The sequence below is a fragment of the Apodemus sylvaticus genome, chromosome 1 (assembly GCF_947179515.1).
Source record: "Apodemus sylvaticus chromosome 1, mApoSyl1.1, whole genome shotgun sequence".
In the NCBI taxonomy this organism is placed as follows: Eukaryota; Metazoa; Chordata; class Mammalia; order Rodentia; family Muridae; genus Apodemus; species Apodemus sylvaticus.
Window position 1 is genome coordinate 142,768,260 of NC_067472.1, and position 23,020 is coordinate 142,791,279.

The 23,020-nt window shown below is 47.9% G+C and overlaps 1 protein-coding gene across 3 annotated transcripts in view; it reads right to left on the bottom strand.

The window, feature by feature from the left end:
• Positions 1–23,020, bottom strand: part of Pcsk6 (proprotein convertase subtilisin/kexin type 6) — a 191,113-nt gene that overhangs the window by 140,156 nt on the left and 27,937 nt on the right. For all 3 annotated transcript variants that reach the window (XR_007973956.1, XM_052161235.1, XM_052161242.1), the window contains exon 2: positions 5,685–5,789. Coding sequence is in view for 2 of the 3 variants with exons in the window: in XM_052161235.1 (XP_052017195.1) it covers positions 5,685–5,789 (105 nt within the window). In the remaining variant the exon portion in view is untranslated. The remainder of the gene's footprint in view (positions 1–5,684; positions 5,790–23,020) is intronic.

The window sequence follows — 23,020 nt, forward strand, 5'->3', positions numbered from 1 at the left end:
TTGTCTTTTGAGGTGCATTTTAACATTCAAACCTTTGCCAATTGCCAACAGCCATGCACCTGAAATCAGTTGTGCTGTGCTCCAAGTCTGGAGAGACAGCCCCGAGCTTGGGAGACCTCCAGTCAGGGTGCTAAAGCGCTGTCCCTGCCCATGTGGGCAGATCCATCCTGGGCTGGAACAGCCTGCCCTTTACGGACGTAGTCCATTGGCCCCAAGACCACTGTGGTCACTTGCTGTCCGTGAGCTGTTGTCTGCCAGGAACTCTCTGTTTGTTTGCTGTTGTGTGTGAACAGCCCTCACACACAAACTGTCAGATAAAATTCCATCTGTGGTTAATGGAAAGATCTGTTTAAATGTTGCATCACCGCTGGAAAGAAACCTGAGCTCTGATTAAGCTCTGGGGCAAAGTCCCACAGCACTAAGCAGAATGCCCGCTGCAGCCCCCCAAATCACACTGCAACTGGGAAGCGTTAAGCCCCACCAGGAGCCACCACCTAGAAGGTCCCCACAGTCCGGAAACAGGCGCTGAAGCTCTCTCTCCAATAACATCTCCATCTTTCCACTTCCATCATCCAGCTGGCCGAGAACCAAAGGAAAGGGCTGAACTAGAGTCATCTAGCTAAAATGTAAGGTTTGGAAGACACAGGCAGCAGCGTCTAAACTATAAGCCAGCTTGGAACAGAGTCAGAACGAGTAACTTTTAAAAAATTTGTGAGCCCTTTCAGCTATTGGCTGAGGCTTCTGTAACATCTGCCCTTCTGCAGACGTTCAGCAGAAGAACAAGTTAAAAACAAATGGTTTCATTTTGCTTAGATGACAGCCTTCAGAGAAACCCAGGGACCGGTACCGTGCACGGGGAACATGTCGGTTGTTCTCCCTGTGATTGCAGTGATCAATAAAGCCAAGCAAAATGGCCCCTTCAAGAGGAAATCACACCAAGCTTAATTAAGAATGTTCAGAAGGGAATAGCTCAGCAGTTAGGAGCTCCGATTGCTCTTCCGGAGGACCCAAGTTCAATTCCTAGCACCTGTATGTTAGCTAACAACTCCAGTTTCAGGGCAACACCTGTATGTTGGCTAACAACTCCAGTTTCAGGGCAACTCCTCTGTATGTTGGTAAGTCCAGGTATAGGGGATCCCACGCTTCCACAGGAATTGCATGCATGTGGCAAACACCCACATACATAAAATACATATCATTTTATGTGTAAAAGAATGCAAAGACGGTGCTGGCCTACATAGAAGTCGGTAGAGGGTGAGGGTAGGAAGCTGCCTAGCATGGTGATGTGAGTGTGTGTCTGTGTGTAAATAAAGACAAGCATCCCTCCTTCGCTGCCTCCCCCTTGTGTTTTGTTTAAACAAATGTACACGCCATCCGTTTTATATGATGTTGGGGTGGACTGTAAATCCCATCACTCATCAAACCTCTTTGATACAACAGAAACCGAAGGTAATTGAAATAAAATACCATCTGTAGTGGACTGGACTTCATCCTAAGCCTGTAACATTCATCTCCAGCTTGGCCATCCAGCACATGGGCCACTACATTCCAATGTCCCTGAATAATATTAAATCATCTTTACCTTTGGCTAATAATATTAATTATAGACCTTTCCAAGCATAAGGGTATCAGAGAAGGCTAATGGAAGAAAATGACTCTGATAAGGGACAATACTAAATTCTATGAAACAGCTAATTTCACCAAACTGGAAATGACTGGGTAAAATATTCATCAGACGGACAGTGGAACCATTTGGCTTGCCTTAAAAGTAGACTATGTAAACAGAGGTATTTCATCTGCGGTTCGGAATTCCTAATTGGTCTATAGGCTTTCCCTGGGGTGAAGCTTTAATTAGAACAGAGGGAGACGGTCGGCCAATCACTGGCAGGTCTCAGGCAGGGCTGAGACCGGCAGGCTTTTCACCTTTTTCCTCTTTATTTTTTATTGGCAGGATGCTTTGATGGCCGCCCTGCCAGGAACCAAGAAACTAGGTAAAAGGAGTTTTTATTTGGAAAAAACTAACTGCCAGAGCCTTGCCCTAGGAAGTCTGTTCTTCCTTCTGCTTACTTCAGGGATACAACCAAGGGCATGATGGCTCACCACAGTAGAACCAGCATCTGGGGGGCTGAAGCAGAAGGGCTTGCCGTAAATTCTAAGTCACCGTGGGCAATCAAGTGGGTTTTGGAGCAGCCTGTGATACAGAAGGCGTCCCTGTCTCAAATAAATGAAACAACTAATCCCTGGGGAACACTTTTCGGGGGAGACCCAAACTGAACATACCCAACATGAACCAATGGACCAGCTCAGCTGTTGCACACCACAGGCAGGTCTAAGGCTTCCAGCCACGGGAACTCTGGGAATATGTCCCTGCCACCTGGCCTGCACGGCTCATACATGGGCCTTCTGCCCCGGCAGCACCAAGGCCTCCCCAATACAAGAACTACTCAGCAGCTCTGCACCCCACAATCATTCAGTTCATGTTTTTGAAAAAAAAAAAAAAAGGCACTCCCAGCTAAGTACCTCAGGAAGGTTTAAAACGTCCAGGGCTGGTGGCTATGATCTGTAATCTCAGCACTCAAAAGGCTGAGTCAGGAGGATCAAAGGTTCTGCCAAGGCAAGTTATCTAGACTTTGTTTCCTAATTAAAAAATACACAAGGGCATGGAGAACATAGCTCAGTGGCGGATCACTTGCTTTTTATTTATAGGAGGCCCTAAGTTCAAGGCCCGATACCTGAAACCCAAACAAAACCCAACAAAGGTCTAAAAGAGAATACTATATGCCTCTTTGTATGTCTCCTATTTTGTTTTGACTCTGTATTTGTCTGAATATCAAGAAGCAGTTTTAATTCTTGGAAGCGCCTTTGGAAGGGACTGGGGACCAAGTCTCTTATCAAAGAGCCCCTGTGTCAGAGCATTCCCCATACAAATACTTGCCCCGATTTTTAACTCCCCGAGAGGTGGGAATCTGAAGACCTGGGGATCTCAGGTGAATAGGAAGCATGCCATCTTTACAGGGCATAAAGCTTGCTCAGGGTGAAACCGTAGCAGGGCGGTGTGCTGCTAGCTTCTGTCTTAGCTTAGCCTTTCCCTAAGACAGGCGATGGCTCATTCTCCACTCAAGAGCCCGGCGCACCTCTTCTGTGTTCAGCTGTGCACTGGCTCCCGCTGCCCTCCTCTCTGGGCCCTGAGGACTAATTACTCCCATTCTAGAAGTGTGAGCAGCCATGCTTATGGCTTGACTTCCTAGGGGAAGGAAATGCCCTCATTCCTCTGAAAACATCTCTTCCTGTTCTGTATTGTGACCACAAGTGGATATAATTATAAGCCGTGTAATTTGGTGAGATGGTGTGCTTTAAAATGCCCAGACACATAAAAACCTGCTAATAAACATTACATTCCTTTCCTGGCGGAGGGAATAACAGAATTAGCAGAATGTCCTTTATCTGTGTCTTTGTATTTGTTCATCCATTCTTGTGTTTATCCATCTGCTCATCTATCCACCTACTAATCTACCTATTCATCCACACAAGCATCGTCCATCAATCATGTATCCATCCATCAGTAGTACATTTACCTTCTCAATCACTCACCCACCCATTCGCCTTCCCATAAACTCATTCGCCCATGTATTCACCCACTCATCTACCCCTTCATTAGTCTGCCCATCCATCCATCAATCCACCCACCCACCAATCCATCCATCCATCCACCCACCCACCCACCCACCAATCCATCCATCCACCCACCCACCCATCCATCCATCCACCCACCCATCCATCCATCCACCCACCCACCCATCCATCCATCCACCCACCCACCAATCCATCTATCCATCCACCCACCCATCCATCCATCCATCCATCCACCCACCCACCCATCCATCCATCCACCCACCCATCCATCCATCCACCCACCCACCCATCCATCCATCCATCCACCTACCCACCCATCCATCCATCCATCCATCCACCCACTCATCCATCCATCCACCCACCCATCCATCCATCCACCCACCCATCCATCCATCCATCCACCCACCCACCAATCCATCCATCCATCCACCCACCCACCAATCCATCCATCTATCCACCCACCCATCCATCCATCCACCCACCCATCCATCCATCCACCCACCCACCCACCAATCCATCCATCCATCTACCCACCCATCCACCCACCCACCCATCCATCCATCCATCCACCCACCCATCCATCTACCCATCCATCCATCCATCCACCCATCCATCCATCTACCCATCCATCCATCCACCCATCCATCCATCCATCCACCCACCCACCCACCCATCCATCCATCCATCCATCCACCCATCCATCCATCCACCCATCCATCCATCTATCCATCCACCCATCCACCCATCCATCCACCCATCCATCCACCCACCCACCTAACCCACCTACCCATCCATCTATCCATCCTCTCACCCAACCTATAAAATGAATTCACAAATACCTTCAGGACTCTGCCTCCTGTGCCCCACTTACACAAGCCACATTCAAACCAGAATGCCCATAGAGCGATGGCCCAGAACAGAGTAATTCATCACTGTGTCCAGGGAGGGACTGTTTCTCTCCCCTCCCCCAGCTCTGTCATCACAGTGAAGCCATGATGGTCAGTAGAGTGGTTTGTGGCAACACCTAAACCCTTTCCTTCCACGGAAACTATTGTAAACGTTCTCTGGAAATGGCTGAATTTATTTCATGTGCCAGTCAGTGAGTTCAGACTGGCATTTTGAGCATTGCTTTTAAGATAAGATGACTACTATGTTTAAATACATAGTGGCCTACCTGTCAATGGCCACACCCCCTTGTGGTTGGTAGTGTTCCTCACACGCATGTCCTTTTCCCTTCCGGCTTGCGGCTCACACTGTGACCAAATGTGTTGCTTCATTTTTGGCCAGCCCAGCTGCCGGCTTCCCTGCCCTTGCTGGAGGCAGAGTAAACCACACAGCAGGTATTTAAATAGCACCTTCTGAATAAATGAACCTGTGAAAGGCCCACCAGCCTGCTGAACATGTAATCTTTACTGAGTATCTGCTGACTAAAATTTGCCAACATTAATTCCAAATATAGGTAGAAAGGAAGCATAATTTACTGACCCAGTCAACGTGGGTTACACAAAAACTTCAAACTAATTTACTTAAATCTGAAAGAGATCACATAAAATTTTAAGGAAGAAGTCATACTTACTGCTCCAGTATTTAAATCAATGGGAACCATCAAGATGCATATAATGACTGGAAGACTTTCTCTCTGCCTGATCACTAATTTCATTATTAAGTATTTGCTTTAAGGATTTGGTTTATTGGTAAGACATACACACACACACACACACACACACACACACACATTAGGGTGAATCCAAGGTCTTGTGCATGCTGAGCAAGGGCTCTACCCCTGAGATATCTTCCAAACCCTTTTAAAATATTGATAGATTTCAACACTTTAACTAAAGTCAAGTATTTTTCTCAAGTCTGATAAAGATACAAACATTGACAGCATTTAGTGGGATCTGACATGTTGCTCTATCTCTGCCACCTTCTATTCAACGTAAATACAGAAATTAATTTTTGAGACTAGAAACCCATTAATTATGGTCTACTTTGAGGAGGGCAGAGCGAGATGCCCTCATCCTTGGGAAGGAATACTGCCTGGAGGCATGTACCTGTGGGTCCATTCTGAGGAAGGTGTGGGGGCCCCTACTGCTCAAGGTCGATCTCTTGAAGGTCTTGCTGTGGTAAAAATGATAGTAATCATCCAGGTTTCCGATCTGCAAGAAAAAAAAAACAAGAAGCAGTTATCATTCTCTAGTATACCTCAAAGATGTTTCAAAAGCTCTCCCTCCCACAGTTCAGCTTCCAGAGGAGACTCCTTCCCTGCCTCTGGCACACGGTCAGTGTTTAGGAACCTGCAGGATGGTTTGGTTAGTTCTCTTCAGATAAACAACTCAAGGTAATGATTCAGAGCAAGCACACACATCTCACTGGTTAATATTGTCTAAGTTTATACAATTGTGGCCAAGTTTTTTGGACACGAGTTAGTGTTTATTTTGGGTCAAGTATCACTGAGATAGTGAAGTTACTGTCAAGTCAGGTCTACACCAAAACATTCATTATAAACACTCCCCTTCCTCTCCCCACCATGAGTAAACCAAAAATCTCTAAGAATGGGCACTCACTCTCAAGTACATGGAGGAAGTCAAAGAAAACACACAGGTCCATCTGCCCCGGGACTGTAAGAGGTCAGATGAGAACACGCAGCCCCCTGGGGTGTCCCAATTTTCCATTATGTCGAGAGAGGCCCTGTGGCCTGATTCTGCCATCTTCAAGAAAGGTCCATGCTCACGCCCTCCCTGTCATGTTGACTTGCCCAGAGTCAAATGACTCTTGAGTATGAGGACATAGCTTTCAGAGGTCTGTATCCTAGCTGTCACTGGCCGCATTACATCACTGGTTAGCCACTGGCCTCAAAAGCAGAGTTTGTAAATGCAGGTGGACTGAAGTTACACAGGCGCCTCTTGTGACCCTCCTCAGGCACCTGAGCATCTTACTCAAGAGGGATAAGGAGCAAGTGGTCCGCCTCTGTACCCATTCACACTTGCAGAGTTACATGTAGTCGACTGAGGTAGAAGACAATTAATGGGAAATGCTGTGTCTTACCACTCCTCTATTCACTATCATTGTTGATCTCCCACTGTGCTTAACTTAAACTGTTGTTGTACATATGCATGTATGTACAGTAGGCATATCTGTGTCTATGCATACACATGACTCCTAAGTACATACTACAGTACTATAGTGCTATCCAATTTACATAGCATGTACATATACTACTGCAGTTCTCCTCACAGCAATTTAGAGGTGATGGTTTTTTTAGAGAGTTTCAGTCAGACTAAGTCTCAAACTCTTGCTGCACGCATCAGCCGTGTGGCTGGGAGTAAGGACCATCCCTGTTCATCGCCATCCCTTGTGAGTAAAATGGGGATACCAGGACCTTCCCCTGGACTGCTTTGTCTTATTGATTCCTCTTGAATTTAACTAGGACTGAAGTTTATCCAATAAAACACTCTGACTGCCCCAGCCTCACAACCATTCTGTCGGCTATATCCTATAGCCCAATAGACGACAGTCCTGAGGAGAGACCTGAGGGGATTCAGATGTTATGAGTGGCCATTTCCACAGCTTTGGGTAAGATGGTACAGTATGCAAACAAGGTTCTGCTGGGTTCTTTGAGTTCCTCAGCTTTCTTTGCTAGGCAGCCTGGCAGTGCCACTGTGTCCTGTTCTTTCCTTTAGAAGACAGCCTTCTGTCTTTAAACTAAAGCCCCTCATACGGACTCCATAAGAAGACCAACAGAATCAACTAATCTGGACCTCTGGAGACTCTGAAAGAACCAAAGAGCAAACCTGGGCTGGGCCTAGGCCCCCCACATATGTAGCAGATGTGCAGCTTGGTCTTAATGCGGGTCCTGAACAACTGGAGCAGGAGCTGTCCCTGGCTCTGTTGCCTGCCTGAGGATCCTGCTTCCCTCACTGGGCCCCCTTGTCTGGCCTCAGTGGGAGAGGATGTGTCTAGTCCTGCAGTGACTTGATGTGCCAGGATGGAGCGATAAGGGAGGGGTTCCCTTTTCAGAGGAGAAGGGGGAAGGGAATACGAGAGGGTCTGTATGAGAAAGGGACAGGGGGAGACGGGTGCTATGATTGGGATACAAAGTGAATAAATTAATTAATGGGCAAAAAATACAAGGCCCCTCCCCTTAAATTTGTTCTGTCATGTTCCGTTCTTACACACAAAGAACTTCAAGCACTGTGACAGTCAAGTGTCACCTTCTTCGTGCCAGGACCCTCAGGTGGTGCTAACAAGTGACAGCTCTTACTGGGTGCTAGGACTGGCCCTCTGGCTCTTCTTCAAGGCCCCTCCATTGTCCCCTCAGGTCTGGGATGCTATGGTTTGGGACAAATCTGTCTGTGCACATAGCTTAACCCTTTCCCATTGGAAAACCTGGACTTATTCTCTCTGGGTTTTCATCTCCTCATGAGACTCTAAGTACCCCTTTGCAGGACTGATGACTTCCAGACCTGAAGGGGATACCTATGTATGTATGAGGGGCTAGCAGGGCTCCCGGAAGGTAGTAAGTACTCGGTCACAGTTATCTGTAAATCTAATTCTCTGTGCATTTTCTGCTTCAAGACATCTTTTCTGGCCACGACAAACTTCACTGTTTCCATCTTGTACACAGGTACTTTTTTCTTCTTGCAGGTGAATCTCATTGCTCACTTCTTCAAACAAGTGATCCAAAGCCTGCTAGAGCATGGTAGACCTGTTTTTACCAGAGACAGTCGTCAAGACTTACTAGACAGCAGCAGTTAGTAAGCTTGCTTATAAGCAGTCTCTAGCTATCCCTGGTGGGTGTCACATGACTGTTGGTCTTTTAAGGCTATGCATTTAAGCCAGTTCCCTCTTAGGGAAATAGGTAAACATGTGAATGAAATTCGCTGGCAAAGGAATGGACTCAATGCCGAGCCACCAGCCATTGACCAGAGATCCTGGAGGCCACTCAGGAAAGTACTGGCCTCTAGGAAGCTGAGCCAAGCCAAAGGAGCCATCCCTTCCTTCCCTTGATACAAGTCCCAAGGCCACCTTGTCCCTTGTCTCTGGGCTACTGAGATCATCCTTAGAAGTGGCCTTAGAAATGGTCTCCAACGATGAGCTGTTCTCTTGGAAGAAGGAAAAGAACAACTGGTCCCCATAATACGAACTAGGCAAATGTCCTCGGGCTGGGGTCAGCAGTGTGCAGCACTGCACCTGTTTGGACACGTGTATAACTCAGCAGGCGGGTTGAGACGAGAAGGGAGCACCAGCCAAGGCGTCCTCCTGCCCTTGCAAAGCTGGCTGCCAGCACAGTGAGGCTCTGCCTACATCAGTGGAGCCATGTAGCATCTGCCCTTTTGTGCCTGACTCATGGTTAGTTAGCATCACAACTTCAAGGCTATCCATGTTGTATTATGTGTCAAGATTTCCTTCCTTTTAGTGGCAGAAGTGCATTGTATGAATACATCATCTACATGTTGATGGGCACAGGTTACTTCTTCGTTTGGCTATTGTGAATGTCACCACTATGAACAGGTTGTGCCAATATTTGCCCAAGTCCCTGCTTTCACTTCCCCTGGGACCCCTCCCAGGTCCCGCTTCTAGCATTGCTGGACCGGTCACACCCACTTGGTAGCTTATGCAGCCACTTCCCGTGGCCTCTCTCCTCCGCTGTCTCTGCCCTTCTTGGATTCTCACCTGCCCTGCCCCGCCCAGGAAGCACTGACTCTAGGGTGCACACCCCAGGCTTGGAACTGCTCTTTCTGACCTCCCCCGTGTCATCATGAGGAGAGAAGACAGGACACCGGGGTGGCAGGTCCAGGCTCGGGCAGAGTCACTCTCAGGGATGGATGGGTGCACTCTCTCAGTTCAATCGGATGATATCTGATTGTGCTGTGACCCTGACTCAGATTAATCTCATTGCTCTGAGATTCTGACTCTCTCGGCCTCAGTCTTTCCATTTTCAAGATGAGGCCATGGTATGAGGAGACTGAGGCCCCAGTATTATATGTTAAATACTCCAAATTTCTGAATTAGCAACACGACCGTTCTGTCTAAAGACAAGCAAAGACAGCCGACAATAAAGGACATATGTGCACACAAATAAGACCTAAGATGACTGTCATTCTTCAGAGTCAGACTGACAGAAGCTAGACATGTAAGAACATAGGAGTCGCCTACCTAAGAACATGGGTGGATACTTGAAGCTACTCATAGCACCAAACCCCAAAGATAATTATGATCTCCCTACACATACATTAATTAATAAAATTAGGCATAGAGTTTAATAACAAAATAGAACAACCACAATAAATATAACTATATCTACTATGTAATATACTGTATATAACTTTTCTATTAGAGTGAAAGTTATATATGAAATGTATAAAGTGCTTTGCAATTTTTTTATTTAATGTCTTTAGGCTGTGGTTGACTGTGGGTAACTACAACCTTGAAATGTGAGCCCTCAGATAATGAAGGGCTCCTACAGACAGAAGAGGCAGAAGGCATAAAGGCTTTTCTGGAAGAAAATGAGTGCTGGGGATGAAACACCGAGCCTCACATAAGCTAAGCTTGTCCCATGAAGCTACGTGCTTAGCCCAGAAACATCTTATCCTTGTTTGACACTCACATTCATATTAACACAGTTCCCTGGCTGGCTGTGTATCCTGGTCTGTCTGTCTGTCTGTCTGTGTATCCTGGGCTATCTCTGGGCCATGGGCTAAGACAGTTTATGCCAGACACTGACTCTGCTCCTATGGTCAGTGGGCACAATTCTGCGTACCACCTCTCAAGCCAGGCTCTGAAGAGTCGTCATTACAGAGATGCACTGGATGCCACAAAGGTGTCCATGCACAAGCAGAGGGCAGCTCCTCCCCTCCCCCACCCCGTGGGAACAGGAGAAGGCAGCCCCACCGGACCTGAGGCCTTTCTGTTTCATCCCACTCTCCCTTCCCAGGCCCGGCCTGCTCCTCATCAGCAGAGCTGCCTGCTCAGTGGGAGGCGTCACACTGTTCCTTAAATCTTAACATAAAAAAATCCAATATGTTCTTTTCTCCTTTCTTGCCCATGGAATTTTCATAATGTGTTCATCAGAATCAGTCTCTCAGAGCACTATCCAATAAAACAATTTGCTGAATATCAAATGCTCATGTTTCGCTACTCAGCATCAATATGTAACTATATACATTAGTTGATAAAATTGGTAATATCATTAAAACATCATTAAAGGCCTTGCTAAATGATCTCAACCAGAACACTGGAAGAAATGAGATCAAAAACTCACAGAGAGAAGAGTCAAATGTAGTTCAGTTCTCTCTGCCAGGAGGCTCTGTTAGACATTTCAAAGCACTAGGTAATATGCGATACCGGGCAGACAAAGAGGATGGAACTGCCCCATTCTTTCCCCCGCTGGAGCTCCTCAACTGTCACCTAGCGTCAGAGGACGACACCCATCGCACGCAGCAAACTCAAAAGTTCAGATCAATTCACAACCCAAGGAGCTAGCTGTTAAGTATGACCTCGTCTTGCAGAGAGGGGAAACTGAGGCATAGAACAGTGAGGTCATATCTTCAAGACTACATAGCATGTTAATCACACAGCTAGAATTCTTAAGTATCAAGCCTCTATCTTTTGGTGCAATTAAAGGCCAGTAGCTGTCACAGAGACTCCAAAAACCTGACATCTGTCCTCAGTAGGAGGTTCTCTACAAGAGACCCATATCTCAGCAAGTGATGCTCTTCTGATTCCAGGGGATGTGTGGGGTCATGCATCAAGTTCAATGGTACATTTTCCATTGTGCCTCTGTGTGTAGGGTGGATGGATGGATGGATGTTCAAGTTGTAGGAAGACCTGTTTGTTCTGCTGTGAGTGAGATATACTAGTATTAAAATACATATATGTATATATGTATGCATGTTTATTATATATTCAGATGTGTGTATTTATAAAAAACAAGTGTATGTATTTAGATATACATGTGTTTGTGACTATGTATATATGCATGCATGTATATATGAATATATTTCTCATTTGTATATGAATGTGTAGGAATATATATAAATACATAAACATTCAGGGGTGGGTGTGTGTGTGTGTGTGTGTGTGTGTGTTTATGCAGGGCTTGTGACCAAAGCCCAGAAAACCTTTGATTTTCCCATACCCATCATATCGAATGGGCTGCTGGGGCCTGTGCTGACTGCCCTGATTCAGAAGCCCTGGGCAATGGCTCCCACTGTAGTATATTCAAAAACAGACAAGTAGCTCCAGTAAAGCTGCTGTGAGTGGGGTCTGGCCTCGGATGGAGGTTCTGGTACCGAGGCCTGGGTGGTGGTGGGGCTTCTGGGTGCTGGAGAGGAGAGAAGCTGAGCCTTTCCCAGGAGGCTGCTAGCTGGCTGCCCTCTTCCACCTCTGTCCCCAGGGCCAACTCGGGCCACTGGCTCCTCCAGAGCCTCCTTTCCCTCCACCTAGATGGGTCCTGAGTACCAGGCATTCTCATGGCCGAGGTGATGGGGGGCTGGGCCCTACTCTCAGGCTTGGCACAGGTGTCAGCAGAGGACTCTTACACAACCAGAGCCACCATCATCGCTTTGCCCCCCCCCCAACATGGAGGAAGGTACCACCCAACCTTCTCAAAGCAACCCCTTAAATGGTCCACAGCCTCATCCCACAGGACAGGCCTTTGTCAGGGACTAGGTCCCAAGGTGCTGAGCTGGCCCCTTCATCTCTTCAACATCACCACACTGCCATTCCACCCAGCTCCTCGAGGACACTGGGCCACCTCTCTTGTCACACCTACTGGCCTCTGTCCTTAAGAGAGTCTGTCATGACTGGCGCGGTGGCGCACGCCTGTAATCCCAGCACTTGGGAGGCAGAGACAGGCGGATTTCTGAGTTCAAGGCCAGCCCGGTCTACAGAGTGAGTTCCAGGATAGCCAGGGCTACACAGAGAAACCCTATCTCGAAAAACCAAAATCAAAACAAAACAAAAAAGACTGTCATGTGTAAGAACCCTTCTCTCCTGTTGCTTCATAGTCCTGTGTGAGCTCAGGCTGGTCCTCTGATGCTGAATCCACTAGCTCCTGCTATCGTTAACCTTATCCTAAAGTCATCACTGCCTCCAGGAAGCCTTCTCAGATGTCCCAGACTCAGTTCTCATTACACCTATATATGGCCCAGGGAAAGTGTGAGTCCAGAGGGAGGACTGACAGAGCCTTCCCTTCTGGGCACAGCTGTCTTCCTTTTACTCTCCCCCAGCTAGTTCTCAACCCAGGACAGCTGTGAAGCTGGAAACTACTATGCTTTGGAGCTGAGGGACCAACTGACAGCTGGTGGCCTGGGCAGACACAGCCTCTGTGCTATCTAGAACGCACAGCTCCTCCTCCATTCAGGTGGCTGGAGTTTATTCATGAGGAGCACACCCCACAGATGGGAGCACGGAGAGCTTTCAGGGCCACGTGGGGAGGGTCTGAAGGAGAGCATGGGAACGGTATCTGGGAGGACTCCATGCAGTGCCGGCGGGGAGTCTTGAGTTTTTATTTTAAGCACAAGCACTTACTCTCATGTTTACCGAGCCCGATGGGCTGCCAGCTGGAGCTCACCCTGTATTCTTCAAGACAGCGTTACTCGAAGGAATGAAGGAGGAGTGACAGTCTCATGGATCCGTGTCTGATGTGCACCAGAGCCACCGCTGAGAACCTGCATCCACCCCAGATGACACTGAGTCTTCCAAAGGTCCACCAGCCCTGGGACCAGAGCTGGCGCCTCCGGGAGTTGCCTAAGTGCACACTTTGGACCAATCCAGGAAAACATCATCCCACCTCCCCAGGCTACAGCTAAATCTTGCCTCAAGGGAACAGCCGATAAGCAGTCCTGGGAATGTCCCCCTTCAAGGTCTCCACATGAATGGGGAGTAGATTTGTAGCTTCTGACTGCAAAACCTTCCCTTTATCGCCCCTGGAGCCTGCCCGCCCTTGGCTGGACACAGATGTCTCCAGTTCGCTTTTGCAGCTGCAGCATGCTGGCTTCTGGAGCTGCTGGGCTTTCTTTGGGCTGACATCTTCCAAAGGCCTTGGCTTTCTGGAAGAGTCCATGTCTCAGTCACGGTCCCCTGGGTTCAGTTATATAACGCTATTGATCCCAGTTGGCCTGCTTAAGAAAAACACAACTAATTAGAGCCCATAAAACCCTACACACCAAATTAATTCTGAATTGCTCTGGTGACTTCCTCCTAAAAATGTTATAAATAGAGATGGCCACCAGGCCTATATTTAGCCTGCGCTGGGCTACCTGGTATTTATAATTAAGGAAGTCCAGAGGGACAGAATGGACATTTTGTTGTTTTTTAAAGCACTGTTTTACAAACTGCTTCCCATTTCAGTCACATATACACACAGCCACATTCTGTTATTGCAATAATTACAGTCCCACCCGAGTTAAGATGCTGTACGATTTCTCAGTCCTTTAAAATTATGTTCTTCAGCACATACACACCCAAACAGTGCAATTAAGCTGGCCAATTTCCTGCAAATCCCTAAAAAAAAAATAAAAAAGAAATAAATAAAAAAAAAAACCATTAATTTTGATTTTGTAGACTTCATTTTCTTTCCCTTGCGCTGCCGAGGCAAACAGCCTGGTTTCTGATGAGGATGCCTGACTTACCCACTTGGCCTGGGCTCATATGCTCATGGCCGAAAACATTCTGCAGCTTTTATTTTGAAGATCTCCTCTCTAAAGACCTTACTAGTTAAAGGATTCTTAGTGGCTGTGTGAAGTTCGTTATTGTTCTTCATTCCTGATCCTAATGTCCCCTGTGTATTTACTTCTGTTTTCGTTTTTTATTTGATTTTAAAAGTAAATCATGCAACCCTTCCTCCCCTGAGGTCTTCTAACCTAGTGTCGCAAGGACAGGAGCATGGCTTGTGTAGGGAGGAGACAAGGGGAAGGGCCTGGAGTAGCCCAGGGCAAGGCACTACTGCAGGAGCTCAGCAAGTGGGGAAGGCATCCCACTGGGAATGAAAAGCCTCTATAGGCAGAGTGGCCCCACCCTAGGCACCTAAATATGAGCAGGTACCCAATGCGGGGATGGAAATCAATGAATTAGGCAGATGGGTGAGCCGCAAGGGCACTGACCAATGTATCAATACGTCAGGAGCAACAGAAGCCGGCTTTCCCAGCACTAGAGAAGGCCATTGATGCAAGGCAGAACTCTGAGACCTCTTCGGTTGAGGACTGGAATTAGCTGTCCTTGTAAACTGTCTTCAACGCAGATAGAGAAGTAAATGCACGTGTGTGTCGTGGACTGGAAACGTGTCATCCAAAGGGCCATGTGCTAAAAGCTTGGCCGCTGGCTTTGGGGAGAAGAAAGAACCATTAAACAGGGTGGAGCCCAGTGGGGGGAAGTCACTGAAGGACAGCGGCTGAAGGGAAGAGTGGGACCAGCACCTTCCCTCCCTTGCTTCTTGGCCACCATAAGGCAGGTAGTTTTGCCCCATTGTACACTGTCACCAAGACCTACTGCTTGGCTACAGCAAGAGGGCTCTGGGCTGAAACCCACACACGGTGAGACTAATTAGACTTGCCTACTTTTGTCCCAGGGTCAGAGCACCTTATGTAGACACAGATGCACAGTCCCAACCTGTCCCCCACAAACCCCCAGAGAGCAACAATACTCCAAGGATACAAGGCCACCAAGAATACAGGCCTCAGTGGTCACGCATGCCATTTCCCTACTGAAAAGAACAGAGCTCTGTGGGCTGTGGCTAGTTCTGAGACAGGAATAGCAGAAGGACGTGTGGTGTCATAGATTGGCAGGAAGCAAGCGAAGGCCCACAGATCTCCAGAGATATTTGAGAAGGACACAGAGACCAGACTGAAGGGCACCCACTGACCAAGCTGGTCACAAGACATCCTAATGAGCTCCGACTAGAACAAGAAACCAAGAAACAAGAGTCCCTACAGACACGAGTAAATTGATAACAAATCCAAGATTTCTGAGGAATATCCATGTTTCCTACAGTTTCAAAGTAATATTATACAAAATACAATTATGAAGGCAAAACGAGACATTTTTACAGTGTAAATTCTGATGAAAACCACCTGAGTCAAGTGACCTCCCTAAGCAGCAGCAGAGCAGTGATGAGTCAGGGGCTGAGGATGCCTCCGATGGTCTGCTGCCTTCTCTCTAGAGTTTATCCCCTACTGTGAGACGCCTACTGTGAGGCGGTGGAAACCCAACCTGATGCTTAGAGATGACATCTTCCAGGGGTGACTGCAGTGAGATAAGCCCACGTGGGGAGCCCCCATGACTTGTGTCTTGATAGCTTTATAAGACGAGGGAGCGACACCTCAACATCTGAACATATTCGTCCTGTTTCCTGCCATGTCATGGCAGCCCGAGCCAGCTTAGGACTCTGCCGGCAGGGAAATCATCACTAGCGTGGCTCTCGACTTTGCCCCCCAAGAATCCTGAGCCAAAATAAACATCGCTTTCTTTTTAACACACCCATTCTGTACTATTGCTATTAGCAATAGGAAACAGACTGATGCGGTCAGGTGCCATGGTAACAACCAATATCCCTTCTGTAATCCTTCCATCAAGACCTGACAAACCCAGCTGGAAGGTTGTTCCCCCTCCCCCCCCCCAAACAACTGGCATAATATGCAAAAATGATTTAGGTCAGGTCATAAAAGTAAAACAATCCACTAACAAATGCTCTAGAGTGGAAGAGATTGAACAGCAATGTCACGGCCTCTCTGGAGGTCACACCGGAACCTAAGGCAAAGGAGAAATCAACAACACTGAGATGAACTGCAAAGTTCATTATTTCGTTCATGGACTTGCATGCATTCATTGTTATCTGTCTTCACGATGGCGTCTTTTGGTACCCCCCTCATATTGTGTCCTTCAGCCGCATGCCAATCTCATTCTGCCCTACGGCCCACCCTGTTAATGAGACCTGCTCACCAAATGCAGGTCTCTGACTCTGCACTCTATACTTTGTCAGCCTCCTGTCACTATCACAAAATACCCCAGGCAGTTAATGTGTGACGAGAAAACGTTTGATCTACCTGACAGCTCTGGAGGTCATTATCCACAATTAAGTGGTCCTTGCCACCTGTGATGAAGCAGAGCATCATGGGAGACACACATGGCAGAGCAAAACCACTCATCTATTGTCAGAAAGGAAAACCACAGAGAGGAAGGGATTGGCCTTTCGTGGGCCCCTTCGAGGGTATGCGCCCACATCCAAACCCACCTCTCAAAGGGTCTACCTCTTCCCAGTCACATCAAGCTGTGGAGAGCTTTCAAATCCAAAGTTCATCCGCAGTGAGGACCACTGCTGGGTGCCTGAGGACAGTGAGGCTCACACATGGAGACAGCCCTGCGGGCATCTACTGCAGTTCTATAGAAACTGCCCTTGTTTCTGTGACAGACGCACTGGAGTGTTGAGGTGGATGAAACCAAGCCAGCCACGGTCTCCTTTATAGGATTCTAACTCATCTGAGAGCTTGTGATTGGTTTCAATTTTGGTTTTACATTTTATTTTTTCATTGCAGTAAAACAAAGCACCTAACCTCCCAGTTCCCTTTCCCAGTGAACACTGAGGTGGTTTGAATGAAAATGGAGCCCATACACTCACAGGAAGTGGCTCTATTAGGAGGTGTGGCCTTGTTGGGAGAAGTGTGTCACTAGGGATGGGCTTTGAGGTCTCAGAGCTCGAGTCAGGTTCAATATCTCTCTCTTCCTGCTGGTCAGGAGGTGGAACTCTCAGTTACCTCTCCAGCACTGTCTGCCAGTGTGCTGCCATGCTTCCTACCATGTCAATTATGGAAAACCTCTGAACTGTAAGCCAGACCGAATGCTTATCTTTATAAGAGTTGCCATGGTCATGGTGTCTCTTCACAGAAAACCCTGACAAAGACAAACAGTGAAAATGTGGTCTAGCCAGCCATATTGGTATTGAATAGGCTTTGCCACATTGAGAGTTCAGACCCAGCCTGGTTTACACCCTGTCCCAATAAGCCAACAAATAAATAGAATCAGTAGTCTAGAAGACAAAAGCTGCACTACTTCAACACCTGTAACTTATCTGTGAGCCCCTTTCTTTAACTCTGTGTTGTGACAGATGGGTCATTTTAATTTCATCACTATTCTCTCCTCTAACCAAAGCAGAACTTGAAAGGCCCTGAAGTGTTATAGAAGAAGAGAAAGGAAAAGGAGACCTATCCAAAGAAGGTGATCTTGAGGTAGGGGTGCTGCAGGAGGCGTGGACCTGCCCATAATGTCTCCAGGTCTGAGCACCTCACACTCTGATGGGACTAATGACCTTTCCATAGGATATCTACCCTGCAGGTGACTCATTGCTAAGGAGGGGGTCGCAGCATGTGTCCCTGTTACCTGCTAACTACCGGGGTCTAACCTCATCTGGTCTCTATAGTTAGGAGAGGTGACCCCAAATCTGAAGGGCCCATGCAGGGATCCTATGATAGGAGGCAGGGTTCTCAAACCCTCCCCTAAGAAGTCAATATTCAGATTATACATAAATTTTATACCAAGCTTTTAACATTAGTGCCTCATTTAAATGTTACTACTACTGCAGAGCCTGCCCTACCATGCCTGCAGGTTGTCAGTGGCCTGTGATCCTGGCAGCTAGCATCTGAACAGGGGTCAGGCTTCCCTGTCTCTAAAAGGCTCCTGTTGGCCTTTGTTTTCCCTGAATGTAGAAGAAGCAGGGTGATGAGGGCCTTTTCCTCAGAACGTCCTAGCTGAAAAACTCACAAGCTCAGACTCGCTCACAGAGATGAGTACCTCTGACTGCTCAGGGTCAAGCTCACCTGTGACCCTGGGCACAAATGACTGCACAGCACACAGCGAAGGGAGGCTTAGGCTGGGGTGTTGTTTGGTCTACTTCACGGAGGAAGACCATGTTGGAGGAGACTGTCAGGTTACAAAAGGGGAGGTGGGGAGAAGAAAGATTTGGCTTTATGAGAGAAATGACTTAAACTTTAATAAGTAATATCCTTGCTGGAGAGTAGCTATGCAAAGGGAAACTAAAAGACAGCCGAGAGGAATGAATCTTCGCAAACTTTTCACTTTAAAATTCAGACTCTCCGATACGGAAGCAAAAGACGGAGCTGTTAGCAACAGGTGCATGCCCAGGCTCACAGAAACACCGACCACCATAGCCAAGCAGGGAGCAGCCCGGGTGTCCGTCATTGGCTGAGGAGGTGATCGTGGGATGTACCCGTGTGCAGCAGAAGCTAGTTCAGCCTCGGAAAGGAATAGATGCAGAGATGAACCTAGAGGACCTGGGCTAAGTGAAACAAGCTAGGATTAACAGGAGAGTTCACTGCTAGGAACATGGGAGCAGTGAAACACAGACAGGAAATGGGATGTTGGTGTCTGGGGCTGGGAGGAAGAAGGGTGGGGAATGAGTTCTTCACACACACAGTTTCAGCTTGGAAATGGTTAGTAGTGACTGCTACACACGAGCATGAACGGATGTAATGACACTCAAGTATACCCAGAAAAATGGCTCAGGTGGCATACTCTGTGACTCCTCTTTGATCACCATTAGTATACCTCTTCTATGGTCTGTCCGCACATTTCCTGAGGTTGGCTTGTCTCCTGGCGCACTGGCGGCTGTGGCTCCAGGGACTAGAGAGGAAGCAGGCACCGCGGATGCAGAGAGGCTGCCAGTTCTCATGACTAGCTGCCAGGGCGCTCTTTCCTCTCGTCCCCATCCCTATCATGTGATGTCCTTTAAAGGTAAAAGGGACACAGGAAGGGAAGAAGGTGGCGGTCTCATCAGAGATGGCCACGGTGCTCTGGCCCACTTAAAGTCGTCAGCTCTGGACAAACACAGCAGAGGGCCTCAAACATGCTGCAAGCTCAGCTTCCTCTTCCTGGTCCCCATCTTGAGAGGCAGCCCCGGGGCCTGCAGGGAAGGTAGCCCAGTGACCATGGGTCTGTGCTGACCCATAGATGCTTGTTTTATCAAAACGGGCACCTCAGGGTTCAGGAAGACAGGGAAAACTTTAATTTTCTTTTTAAAAAAGATATGTTTATGGATGTTTTGCCTTCATGTGTGTCTATATACTGTGTGCACACAGCAGCTATCTGCAGAGGTTAGAGAGGGTGTTAGATCCCCTAGGACTGAAGTTACAGACCAGGATGCGGGTGCTGGGCATTGAACCCAGACCTCTGGAAAACTACTCATCGCTTAACTGCTGAGCCATCTCTTCTAGCCCCATATAGGGATTTTTTTTTAAGTAGATCTATTTATTTTTATATTTCACACATGAGTGTTTTGCCTATGTGCCTCATTTATACTGATACCCTTGGAGGTCAGAAGAAGACACGGAATCCCCTGGAACCGGGAATCTTTTACCAGCCTCAGTTTCTCCTCTCTCAAAGGTGGAGAGGCAGTGGCTTACTCTCCAGACCCTTCATGCTAACACCTGTGGTCTGTGGAATATTTGCTGATAAATAACTCTGGTGGCACTTTCATAGTCAAAGTAAAACCTCCAGATCACTGACCAAGTAAACTAAATGCTTCAAAGGAAGACGGGAGAAAGTGTCCGCTGTGACCTCCCCACTGTGGGCACACAAGGCACACAGCAGTATCTCAGTGTGCCAGGGACCCAGGATGAGCCACCCAGCCTTCGTATCTCCTTGCATGGATGCTGACAGCACTGCTGGGTAGCTCTGCCCCGCCTCCCTCTCTTCCTCTGACCCATGCTTTCATCTTATCCAGCTACCACAGGTCTCCATAGACACTATCCATTCCTCATGGATTGCTTCAACATGGATGTGAATAGCCATTAGAGCAGAACATAGCTCTACATACGGGAGACCTGGCAGGACATGGGGCAGCCAGAGCCTGCTTCAGAAGACAATAAGAATGAATAGAGCAAGATGGTAGAGACACACGAAGCCACCAGGGGCTCAGAGGGCGGAACCAAGCTCTATCATCCTCCAAAATGTGTCCTAGGATACCAACAGGAACCTGCATTCTCAGAGGCTTTCTAGAGAGAGCATATCTACTGTTCTTCCAGGCAAAGACTGGCTGGGAGCAGGGACACAAAGGGAACACGGACGTCACCTCCCAGTTCTCACCTTGCACACCCTACAGAGGATGTCCATTAGGACCTAACTCAGCGGCGGAGTGAGGTCTGGGCTCTGAAGGCGGGCTGTTCGCGCTAGCTCTGTTGAATTGAAAAGGGACTTGGGGCACAGCTGCTTCATTTCTCTTTGCCTTCATTTCCCTTTCCACGTAAGGAGAACAGTAATATTCCTCTGCCCAAGGCTGGGGGAAGGAAAACTGTATCTGGCACACAGCACAGGAAATGCTTTAGAGGGGCCTGGTACTTCTTGTATATTGTTTCTTGGAGAAAGGAACAAGGGTGCACCCCACTTTAGAAGGACAAATAGACCAAATGAAATTGGTTGTAAGGTCAGATAACAAATTGCCCTTTGGTCTCTTTTCTTTCTCAACTATGCGGGCAGGGCAGCCTTCTGTACCCATGAGTTCTGCATCTCTGAAGTCAACTTGCTTCTCTGAAAACATTGAGAAAAAGGGGGGGGAGGGTTGTTACCACTGACTCATGAGCCAATTACACATTAGGCCTACGAGGAGGCTGGCTAGTACGTCTGTACTGACACGTACAAACCACATACAGACTTTTTCCTGGGACTTAATTCCCTAAGCAACACAATATAACAACCATTTATATCATGCTTGCATTGTGTTAAGAATGGTCAGTTGTCTAGTGGTGATCTAGAGCAGGTAGGGGGATGCATACAGGCTTTCCATAATACTACACCATTCTATATGAGGAAACTGAGCACCTACAGACCTGGGGACCCTCGGGGATCTTTGCACCAATCTTTCACAGACACCAAATAAAGACTTTATTGGTGGCTCCACGGGGAAAATAATCCTACTATGAAATAATTCCAAAAGGTAAATGTGAACATGATGGCACCCTGCTGGCTAAGCCTCCGCCCAAAGGGGCAGCAGGAGTGGAGGAGGGTGCCAGGGTAGGAGCCACACAGAAACACCCTAGACTCCTACCTGCCAGGGATATGACAGCACCTGTGTCTAGCAATCCTCTGTCTTTTCCAGTTCCCCAAAGCTGACATTTCTTATCCATTTACTTTTACACACTCATCTGAGTTTGCAATATATGGCTGATTCCAGGCTGAGACATTTTTTTAAGTCCCAGAGTTCCGATTCTGCAAAACAGATTCATGCCGTATGTCATCTCTTATGTTCACAAGTCTGCGAAGACAAATGCGCTTTGAGCTTGGGAGCTGCTCATCTGGGTCTGTGAAATCCTGTCTGATGCATGTGCGCTGCCTGCTGGAGCTGACGGCTGGTGTCTCCGATACCCTCGTCACCCGATGCTGGTGACAAGTCTTCTCCTGAGATGTTGACTGGCTCTAGCGAGGCTCTGGGTGACTCACGGTATGGTAGTCTCACATGCCTTGTTTACCAAGCTCCACAGCTCCCCTCGTGTGATCAGACATCAATCACACGGTGAGGATCCGACGCGGCTGCCAGGTGCCTTCTTGCTCAGACTGACAGGCAAATCCATCCTGTTACCCCAGGACGGGAACAGGTGGTGAGGACTAGAGTGGTCCCTGTGGACCCCCACTCCAGTGGTGTGTGGTCAATTGATCCCTCGTGTGGATGTGAGATGCTGCAGTGAGCGGTAGGAGTGTTGAGTGGGTTTTCTACATAGTTTGACCCCAGGCACGAGCCCAGGTGCTCTAATGAAGCCAGTAGGCAGTGTAGCCCAGGCCTTGCAGTCCTTGGCCAGCCCTCAGCACGGACTCAAGCAAGGTCCTAGGCCTGCCCATGCCCTGCCCTCCATGGCATCCTCTGTAGGCTCTCAACGGCCCTTCCTAATGCCCTTCCTAATGCCGCCACCCTTTAATACAGTTCCTCATGCTGGAGACCCCCCCAACTATAAAATTATTTTGTTCCTACTACAGAACTGTAATCTTGCTGTTATGTATATAATGTAAATCTCTGATAAGAAGGACAGGTAATATGTGATTCCCCCCCAATGGGGTCACCGCATACAGGTGGAGGACCACTGCCTGAGACTGGCTGCAGTATCACAGAACACAGCCTGACAAGTGCTGAAGCCTCCAGCGTGCTCTGCAGATTCGGGGCAGACTGGCTCTTTTCAAAGATGTGTTCCTTCTGTCATGTTTTTCCCTAATGCCAATGAAAGACACAGACTTTGAGAAACATCATTGGGTTTTCAGGAGCAGGTCTAATTACTTGTTACGCCACTCTGTAACTGCGCCCCTGAATGTGGGCTAAATTTAGCGGCTTTGGGTCTCTCTCTGTCAGCTTCTACATAAGTCTCCCATATCTGCCTCACTTGAAAGAAAGCAG